Consider the following 10,729-nt stretch of genomic DNA (forward strand, 5'->3'; position numbering starts at 1 on the left):
CCAGGGTAGTCAAGAAACAGGAATCACAAAGGATCTCAAAATGCTCAGTCTAGAGGCGCCAAGTGGATAGTGCCGCGCGGTACACCTCTGGGTCACTGCATCCACTACAAGACAGACGTGGACCTAAAATGTCCCGGACCACCGAAGCCCTCCCGACCCGTCGGCCACTGTGTACTCTCGGTGTCCATGCGTCCACAAGACAGGGCTGAGCGGCCCCAAGATATAGCTTATCTCGAAAGAGATACAGCTCAACAGTAAAGGCTATCTCGAAGGAGATACGGCTCAACGTGAAATGCAACGTGCAGTAATAAACGTGACATAATAGCATGCATCAAATGACATATATCAATGCACCTCATAATCATGCAACACATATATGAATGTATACTCAACCAGGATATCTCGGATAGTACTTTTGTACCTCTATCACAGCAATCCTAATCCACTGGAACAACCAGACAACAGGTCTAGAACAAGCCTTCGTCCGTCGACAGCCCTTTGATGTCGATTGCCTCGTAACTCAGACGTCGCTACGCTACCACTCCTGGCAGCTCCCGGCTATCGCTCGACCAACAACTAAATCCCTAGAAACCTTCCAAATTCTCCAAAATGAGAGAAAACTCAAGAAATTGGCAAGTCAAAATGAGGAAATCCGAGCACTATTTATAGGCCATGTTCGGATCGTCCGAACCCTCTTCGGACCGTCCGAACTCTTACGTGTCCATCGGCTCTTGACAGCTCATGTTCGGATCCACCGAACATACACTTCGGACCGTCCGAACGTGTATGCAAACTGACGTGTCGATCCACTCTTGACACCTCATGTTCGGATCCACCGAACCCACTTCGGATCGTCCGAACTCTTCGGTGCTTCCGAACCATCTTCAGACCTTCCGATCATGATTAATCACCATTAGTCCGTTGATTACCCAATTCGGCATTCGGGCTACTACACTTCTATATCAAGATCACTTATTTTGTTCCAAAACTTCACTATTCTTAAGACAATAAAATATAAGAATATTTTATTTCTTTTCTTTTGGTATTTTGTTTCATTTGAAATTTTGTAAAATCATCTTATCTCTCAAATTAAATATTTTTCCTCTTTTATTCAAATCTACAAGTATTATAAAATTAATTTAGATAAGCAAAAATTAGAGATAAAAATTCTAGATAAGCACAAATATTATAAAATTAAATCTAAAAAATCTTTATAAGATTTGGTGTTATGACACACCTACTTAAACACCATTAAAGTGATTTTTTTTCCCTCTACATTGAGTTTCAGGAGGAATATATTATAATTAAGTTTTTAACTTGAAATTTCGTTTCAAAAATTAAGATATTTGTGTCAGGTGATTTATAAATCAACTACAATATATATTTGATTTGTTTACACACTTGTTTTGGAAATTTTAAGGAGCTACTCGTCACACAAGGCTAGGTACACTTGTTTTGGAAATTTTAAGAAGCTACTCGTCACACAAGGCCAAGTACACTGCTCAACTTATAATTATAATCATAATGCTCAACTTTTTGAAATATTAAAATTTTTTAGTAATCGACATATAAAAATATTTGTATGAGAGTTTTTTAATGTAAATCAAAATTTCGGTATACAAGGAAAAATATTAAAAGGAAAATCTTGTCTAATAATAAATTAATTAGTGTGTTAATAACACTCCATTGCAAATATACATAAAATATATAAATCTAAATATACAGAAGAGTTAAAAACGAGTCGTTGCGCCTCTATTGGCATGCACAGTCATTTCTCACCAAAATGTTGCATATAGTGTAAAGGAACTGAGGTTTGGGATTTGACTGTAATTGCAACTCAAAAAAGACAGCATAAGCAATACGCAGCACTCTGTATGACTAAGAAGTAGCATATCTTCACACCAATCAGGCCCGATTTCGATTTCGGGTCAAAATCGCTTAATAGAATGTGTTAGATACATGCCAGCAGAAACTTGTCACACATCAATGAAAAATTTTGAAGTACAGGACAAGGATTATTGCGAAGATGAGTGCAGCAATTATGGAGCCAACAATCCACTTATTCCGGCTGATCCTTCTAGACATGGAAGTCAATACCTTTTTGCTCTTGTCAATTGCACTATCTACATCGGAAAGCTGCAAATGGAAAGAAACCATTTAGAACTACAATCTCCTGAATATGAAAAGAGATCGAAGAAACAAGATTAAGCTAAAGATATTCTGCACAAAAGGATCAGAACGATAGTTGATCCACAAAAGAGAAGCCAGATGATTGTATAAGAAATTATCGAAATGGTGTGTGTGGCATGCCTTCTTGTGAGAGTGTAAAAGAGTTTCACGTTGCTGATGCAAATCTTCAAGTATTGACACGCCAAGCTGTTCAGTCTCCAGCGCAGCCCTCCGACTCTCCGTTAATCTGTCAGTTGATTGGTTTAGCCTCTCAGTTGACATTGTCAATCTGTCCCTTTGATTTGCAGATGCCTGTTAAAATTTTGTTATTCTTGACAGATTGAATCTAAGTAACCAATGGTTGGCTATGATGAAAACAATCAACGAAAGATCTAGAAAGATAGGGCACATATATATGCATACCGGGTGAGCACCAGCCATTCCAGATTCTAAATCTTCATTAGAAGGCTGATTCGAATTACGCGATGTCAATTTCTTCACTTCCCTTTTCAGCTTATTCAGATCCGATTTATATTCCCTGAGCTTTGCAAGTAGCGAAGCTTTCATGCTTGGCTGCAAACTTCGGGCCTCAAGATCCATTTTTCTAATCTGGTAAAACAAACGTGTTAGCCTATATGAAAACTAAATAAAATTGTTGCTCAAAAACTAAATAAAATTGCAGCAACTTGAAAAATATAAAGCTTGAGTACTACCAGAACATCAGCATCCTCCAATCCAGCTTGTAGTTCAGCAACCTCCTGTTTCTTTTTCTCTGCAGATCACAGTATCGCCTTTACCATTCTCCACAAATCAGCAAAAATATAAAATTTCAAAAGGATAGACACCCAGCATCGCTACAGTCAACAACTTTTAGCAACTGACAAAACAGAAATTTTGAATGCTAGCAAAGTGATAAATTAGTCCACACTGACTGCATTTCCCATAGTTTTGGAAAGTGAACTTTCTGTTTATAATAATATATATATATATATATATATATATATATATATATATGGGCATGGGAAAATCTGCACAAGAATTGTAATCAAAGATTGAGGTGACTTAATGAGTGTTGGAAACCACTTCTCCCAAATATTTGAACTCATGAAACTTAGTCGAAGGGATATGATTATGCACCCAAGACCAATTTAGAGAAATACACGTGGTTTTGCACGGCAGATGCTTTACGGCTGTGACCTTTGACTCCAATAGCATGTTAAAAAACATTTCTCCCAAAAGTTACAGCTCGTGGAAGGCAGCCGAAATAAACTTAGCAATGAGTCTATTTATTTTCCTACGTGAAGGAACGACTAAATATTTTAATTAATATGATTAAAAATCTATTTTCATTCCTTATTATCAACTCAATCCAAAGATTTAGATGGATCAAGGGCCAGAGCTTGAAGTTCATTAGATCCAAATTAACTGGCACTATATTCTTTGTTTTAAATCCACAAGGATCTTGCTAATGAACTGAGACCTACTTAAAAACCACGAGTTACAAGTAAATTTCAAGTTATAAACAAGATCATTCAATCCAGACAGTGTTACAAGAGCAAACAGCAACAAAGGTTTCCTTCAATGACGAAATTTTAACCAACAAAACTCTAACACAAATATCAACACGAAACACATCAAGGCTGAAAGTTAGCAAACCAAATATATGTTATTTAGAAAACAAAATTTAGGGGGAAAAAAGCGTTCACTCAACTTCCTACGATCAAAAAGATCGGATTAAGTTTCAAATCCTAAATTCAAATCCTCTAGAAAATTTAAGTACCTCCATCGGGAAGAGCAGCGGCAGAGTTACATTTCCTCGACAAATTCGCCGATAGCTCACAGTACTGCCTCTCATATCCTTCATAAATCTCGCTCATTTTCCTCCAGAAGCTCTGGTCGATGGACTAAAACACCCAAAAAATCGAAAATTGATGGATCAAACAAAGTAAAAGAATTCATCCCCAAACCAACACAAGTAAAATGAAATCGCCGCAATGATTGTGTATACTTACAGAGATTCCAGGGGATCGGCCTCGCAACGATGATACGAGCGAGTAGACTCAGATCAGAGGATGCATCGTTGCGCCAGGAACTCGGACGAAGCTGATTAATAGGGAGAAAATAGAATGACGTCAAGGGTGAACTGGGAATTACAATTTATTTTCATACCCCTAGAATTCTCTTTATTTATAGTTAAGTCCTTGTATTTTAAAGTTTTAACTATTTGTATCTCCTGTCCGATTTCACCTAATCCAACTATCCAAACGAACTTGGCCCTATTTGTGAGACATATCACAATGTACCACAATCAAAAATCTGTGAGAACCGAAAATTCTCCATAATTTATTTAATAAAATTGTAAGGAAATTTGTAGGATTTGATTCTTTGTATAAAATAATAATAATAATAAGATATGCATATGAGAAATTAATTGTTGGGAAATCTTCATGGCCAAGTCAACAATATCTACACATAGCATACAAATTTCGAGATTAGGGAGAATAATTGCAAGATTGGTGTGTCATACAAGGTGCAAGGAAAGAAGATAAATTGGTCATTGAATATTCCTAAAAATTTAGGAATAAATCCCTCATCTTGGTAGCTAAATAAATCAATTGTGGAAAGAAAATTCTAAGCCAAAAAACGTGAGATTTGGTGGCAAATTGGAAGGAAAATCATTGGATTTGGATGCATATCATGCATGATTTAGGTACCATATTAAACTCTCCTCTCCTCACCTATAAATACACCATCAAGCCTAGCCATTCTTACACCTTTAATTTCGAAATCCTTGCTGCAATTTTCGAAATTAAAGCAGCCATCCTAGCCGAAACTCTGCCCGAAAATCGAAGCCGAAGAGCCGTCCGAGCAAGAGCGAGACGCGATCCAATTTCCGAAGCCAAACATCCAAGTTTTTAGCAATTAAAAATACAGTAAGTGGGCTGTTTTAAAGAATTAATTTCGATTATGCATTCTTCGTGTGTTTTTGAAAATACGGTCGAGTACATGTTCTTTCCTACTCCTTTTCTTGTGTTGTTGTCATTCGGTTTTAAGCACTGTGAGGAGTCGACTGTATATGGGTGGGAATCCCAACCATGACGTACCCTTACGCGGTGGGGGACATAACCGCTATACGGCCTCGCCCCCTTAGAGGAGTAAAAATTAGGGACTGACGTCAGTAAACCATAGAAATTTAGATAAATCACAGTGGCTGGTAAATGTTGTGCATGTTTATGAAGTATGTATGCAAGTCATGAAAATTCGAAATTTATGCATGTTGTTTTATTGTACTCGATATTCCCCCACTTGCTGAGTGACAACCATATCACTCACCCCCTTACAACCCTTCCCAGATAAGCCCGAAGAACAGGTCGAGGACGAGGAGTCCGAACAATTCTGGGGATGGTGATGATTCAAGAGTCTATATAGGGTTTAAGTTTATTATCGTTATTATGCAGTTTATGCTTCCGCATTGAATTCTGTCTTTTAAGTTATTTCGATATTGTAAAGACAATTTTATTGAGATTATGATTTATAAACTAGATTCGGTTTAAACTGTACTACGAAAGGCTTGTCGTTTTAAATTGTGTGATTGTAAACGACGCCGGTGTCAACTCCGAGTTTCGGGGCGTGACATTTAAGTGGTATCAGAGCCGCCAGGTTCATAATCCGAGTGGGAAAAATCGAGTTTCAAAAAAAAAAAAATTCGGAAAATTTTCGGGTTTCGGCCAAACAGCACCTTAAGAGCGCCGCCGCGTTTTTCGCCGATTCCGGCCGCGTCCTGTAGTATTTTTTCGATCGGAGACCTGTTCTAGAATCGTCTCGACGAAACGAACCAAAGCCCTCATTGAATTTCAGATTTCGTGTTCAGGTGAAACCGTAATTGCAGATCTAAGAATTTGGGAATAAACCCTAAAACGCCGAAAATATTTTCGTCCAATTGCCCTATCAATCCTACTTCGATTTTAAATTAATTTTACCCAAACGATAAAAAATCCATGGGTAATGTTTAGCATCAATCAATTTCTGAATCTGATCAAGAAATCAAAAAAACGCCCAATTTCAAGGGAGTGGACCGATTTTGAGCGAGTTCCGGCCAAATTAGGCAGTTTTCCGACCGATTCTGGCCATTTCGTCACCGGTTCCGTGACCCTTACCTCATCTCCGACATACGCCTTTGCTCCGACCGTACTCCGGCGAGTCAACCCGGCGAGTCAACTCGGCCGAGTCAACGAGTCAACACGACTGCATGTGTTCTTCGATTCTTTTCGTAGGAAACTCCGAATTCGGTTCAGTCAACTGTTCTTGAACCCTCTCGACGTAATCTTTCAATCCACATGTTTATCTCTAAACTTTCCATTTTTGGAAAATATCTCGAAAAATCTCGTTCAAACGCGTTTCTCGCAGTGCTTATCGGATTTTTATGGAATTTTATTAAGGAAACAATTAGTATTGACCTATATTGTTGGGATTGTATTTATCGGAGATATGTTGACTTAAGCTTCTGACTTAAGGTGAAATATTTGATTTGTGGATAATAAATTATTTATGGGAAGAAAAAAAAAACTAGTATGTGAAAATCTGGGATAAGAGTTATAATAAGTTTTGGATATTCCAATATGGAAGTTGATTTTGGGCTATAGTTAAATGTGTAAACATTAATTTGGGTTCTTAAGAATGCTAAGCGTTAACTTTAAATATGTATAATTTTGGGTTACCTTGTCTAAAATGAAGTTGGAAATAATATCTTAAGGTTAAGAAATGTATATTATTTTGGGATAAATAGTAGATTATGATCTTTTGTAAATAAAATAAGTTATGAGATATTGCTGGATATTGAGGAAAGTATAGCATAATAAGTTTCGAATTTTGTTACGGTACTAAGAATAATTAAAGGAGAAAGACATTCAGTAGAAATAGTTTGTGTTAGAGCTCTTTAAGCTAATGGTCTCGAGGAAAGTAAGGTCTAGTGCAAGTAAGATTTAACAAAAGAATTAATTGAGGATTTATTTCATTTGTTCAAGGTTGAATAAGATTTTATGACGATTGAGTTATAATTTTTGGGATTTAAATCAATAGAGTATAGATTGATATTGAATTAAGGTCCAAGATTTTGATATGGGTTTTTAGTTTTGAGATAGTAATCGTGATAATTTCAAGATAGAATAAAATCATCATCTATTCGCGTATATTCCGTGCCGACTTGATTCCAAATACTTTGGTAGATTTCAATGTCATCGTATGGATGGTTTGGTAATCTAAGAGCAGTGCAATAGCAGATTTCCGGAGTAAGAATTCAAAAATCCAAACCGTGAACCAAGAAGAAATCAGGTATCATGGCAATGCCAAGAGACAGAAATACATTTTTCTGCTTCCCAGACTTGGAAAGCCATAAAATCAGACAAAAAAGTTTACCTAGAAATGGTGAACGAAGTGCAGGAAGAAATTGAGCTCAAGCTGGAAGATACCCTAATGATGCGAGAATTCCAGAACGTTTTTCTGGAAGAATTCTCAAGATATCATCAGACCACGAGGTTGATTTCAAATCAATGTGGTTCTCAGTGCTGTACCAATTTCAATAGAACCATACCGAATGATGCCAACTGAACTCCAAGAGCCAAAAGAACAACTCGAGGAATTGCTAGAAAAGAAGCAATTTCAACCGAGTACGTCTCCGTAAGGAACTCCAGTACTGTTTGTGAATAAGGAAGATATAAGTATGAGATTGTGTATAGATTATAGAGAACTCAATAAGATCACAATCGAGAATAAATATCTTATTCCAATGATAGACGATCTTTTCGATCAAGTTAGAGAAGCTACAATATTTTCCAAGCTCGACCTGAGAAGATGCTACTACCAATTGAAGGTCAGGGCTGAAGATTTTTTCAAAACTGCCTTCCGAAAAAGGGGTTCAAGCCATTACTTGACAATTTTTTTAGCGTTGTTCACTGAGGAGATCTTCATTTTCTTACCAAGTGAAGAAGACCAAAAAAATAATATCTCCATCTCACTTTTCATAGGTCAATAGAGAGAAAATTTTATTCCAGTTCAATAATAGTGAGTTTCGGCTACAGAACGCCACAGACATCAGGAGCTTTCTTGGACTGGCAAGTTATTACAGAAAGTTTGTCGAAGGTTTTTCCTCGATCGCCATACCACTGACTAGACTCACTCAGAAGAATTCCAAGTTCATCTGGGACGAAGGTTGCGAGAAAAGTTTTCAGACGCTAAAAGAAAAGCTCGCATCCACGCCAGTACTAATCCTACCCACTGAAGATAAGGAGTATCTCTACCTATTTGGAAACCAAGCCAACGCCAGTTTCGAGGACGAAACTTCTCATAAGGAGGGAGGGATGTGAGAACCGAAAATTCTCCATAATTTATTTAATAAAATTGTAAGAAAATTTGTAGGATTTGATTCTTTGTATAAAATAATAATAATAATAAGATATGCATATGAGAAATTAATTGTTGGGAAATCTTTATGGCCAAGTCAACAATATCTACACATAGCATACAAATTTCGAGATTAGGGAGAATAATTGCAAGATTGGTGTGTCATACAAGGTGCAAGGAAAGAAGATAAATTGGTCATTGAATATTCCTAAAAATTTAGGAATAAATCCCTCATCTTGGTAGCTAAATAAATCAATTGTGGAAAGAAAATTCTAAGCCAAAAAACGTGAGATTTGGTGGCAAATTGGAAGGAAAATCATTGGATTTGGATGCATATCATGCATGATTTAGGTACCATATTAAACTCTCCTCAACTCACCTATAAATACACCATCAAGCCTAGCCATTCTTACACCTTTAATTTCGAAATCCTTGCTGCAATTTTCGAAATTAAAGCAGCCATCCTAGCCGAAACTCTGCCCGAAAATCGAAGCCGAAGAGCCGTCCGAGCAAGAGCGAGACGCGATCCAATTTCCGAAGCCAAACATCCAAGTTTTTAGCAATTAAAAATACAGTAAGTGGGATGTTTTAAAGAATTAATTTCGATTATGCATTCTTCGTGTGTTTTTGAAAATACGGTCGAGTACATGTTCTTTCCTACTCCTTTTCTTGTGTTGTTGTCATTCGGTTTTAAGCACTGTGAGGAGTCGACTGTATATGGGTGGGAATCCCAACCATGACGTACCCTTACGCGGTGGGGGACATAACCGCTATACGGCCTCGCCCCCTTAGAGGAGTAAAAATTAGGGACTGACGTCAGTAAACCATAGAAATTTAGATAAATCACAGTGGCTGGTAAATGTTGTGCATGTTTATGAAGTATGTATGCAAGTCATGAAAATTCGAAATTTATGCATGTTGTTTTATTGTACTCGATATTCCCCCACTTGCTGAGTGACGACCATATCACTCACCCCCTTACAACCCTTCCCAGATAAGCCCGAAGAACAGGTCGAGGACGAGGAGTCCGAACAATTCTGGGGATGGTGATGATTCAAGAGTCTATATAGGGTTTAAGTTTATTATCGTTATTATGCAGTTTACGCTTCCGCATTGAATTCTGTCTTTTAAGTTATTTCGATATTGTAAAGACAATTTTATTGAGATTATGATTTATAAACTGGATTCGGTTTAAACTGTACTACGAAAGGCTTGTCGTTTTAAATTGTGTGATTGTAAACGACGCCGGTGTCAACTCCGAGTTTCGGGGCGTGACAAAATCGATATCCTATTTATCTCTCTCACAAATTGAAACTCCAAGGGTATATTTGGTGTGGGTAATAAATGAATGATAAATTGTTAAATCTATGTTTAAATCTATGTTTGTTTCATTTTTTATTGGCCCAAATAATCAAGAAATCTGTGTAAAAAAACCTACTTGGTTGAAAAGACGTCTCTTTATTTTAGGGGGATTCACAATCAACTTAATAAAATATAACATAAATTAAAAATTTACCCACAAAAGAATCGACAGAAAAGATCTAGAATTTTAGATCTGCTCTCGCGATTAGGAGGTCAGGAAGAATGGCGGTCCATACTCAGCCGTAATCGATTGTTGTTCTAATGTGGACTTTCAAATCCCCTTTTATGTTTCACTCTGGGGCATATGGTTTGTCTTTCCTTGGGAAATCCATATTTTAATTAGCTCCTACATTCGGAAGAAATGTCCTCAAAATGAGCAGCAATATGATTTCTTTAGCGTAATAAATTTTTATAGGACTTGGGTTTTAAATCATGTTTAACTAATTCAAAATACATATCGATTTTTTGAATGAGCTCTTGTGTTCACTTAAAGGCTTCCACATGTATCATTGTCTTGGGATTGGTAGAGCTATTGTGGGTACTTTTGCATGCAAGTACGTAACTTCAAACAAACACAGGAAGCTGTTTAGATAACAATTGGTTTTGAAATATAGGAAATTGACAGGTTTCTTCGTCTTAATATTTTGATTTCATGGAGGAGGCAGGGCTTTTTTACTTCCGAATTTTGTAATGCGAAGCTGTTTGATTTGTCTATTTCAGAGCTCATGCGTATGGACAATTGGTTTTGAAATATAGGAATTGGAAATGGAAATGTGGGTGTGTTTTAAGATCAAATTGG

General features: G+C 37.0%; 1 protein-coding gene across 2 annotated transcripts; it reads right to left on the reverse strand.

The window, feature by feature from the left end:
- Positions 1-1,854: 1,854 nt before the first annotated feature.
- LOC140837174 (vesicle transport v-SNARE 12-like) lies at positions 1,855-4,312 on the reverse strand. 2 transcript variants are annotated; one of them, XM_073203230.1, is made up of 6 exons: positions 4,182-4,312; positions 3,950-4,073; positions 2,883-2,941; positions 2,593-2,778; positions 2,311-2,481; positions 1,855-2,136 (listed from the first exon to the last, which is right to left on the reverse strand). In XM_073203230.1, exons 2-6 carry the CDS (start codon positions 4,044-4,046, stop codon positions 1,984-1,986), a joined length of 666 nt encoding a protein of 221 aa, XP_073059331.1. In that variant the 5' UTR covers positions 4,047-4,073; positions 4,182-4,312; the 3' UTR covers positions 1,855-1,983. The 2 variants fall into 2 exon arrangements, with proteins under 2 accessions (XP_073059331.1, XP_073059332.1); XM_073203231.1 differs by having other exon boundaries at positions 3,950-4,059; positions 4,182-4,310.
- Between the last annotated feature and the right edge of the window lie 6,417 nt (positions 4,313-10,729).

Source organism: Primulina eburnea, chromosome 7 (assembly GCF_022965805.1).
Source record: "Primulina eburnea isolate SZY01 chromosome 7, ASM2296580v1, whole genome shotgun sequence".
NCBI classification, from domain to species: Eukaryota; Viridiplantae; Streptophyta; class Magnoliopsida; order Lamiales; family Gesneriaceae; genus Primulina; species Primulina eburnea.

Coding starts and splice junctions, on each gene's coding strand:
- LOC140837174 (XM_073203230.1), bottom strand. CDS start 4,046: ATGAGCGAGATTTATGAAGGATATGAGAGGCAGTACTGTGAGCTATCG. Junction 2,779..2,882: donor TGGAGGATGCTGATGTTCTG/GTAGTACTCAAG, acceptor TTGTTTTACCAG/ATTAGAAAAATGGATCTTGA. Junction 2,482..2,592: donor GAATGGCTGGTGCTCACCCG/GTATGCATATAT, acceptor AAATTTTAACAG/GCATCTGCAAATCAAAGGGA.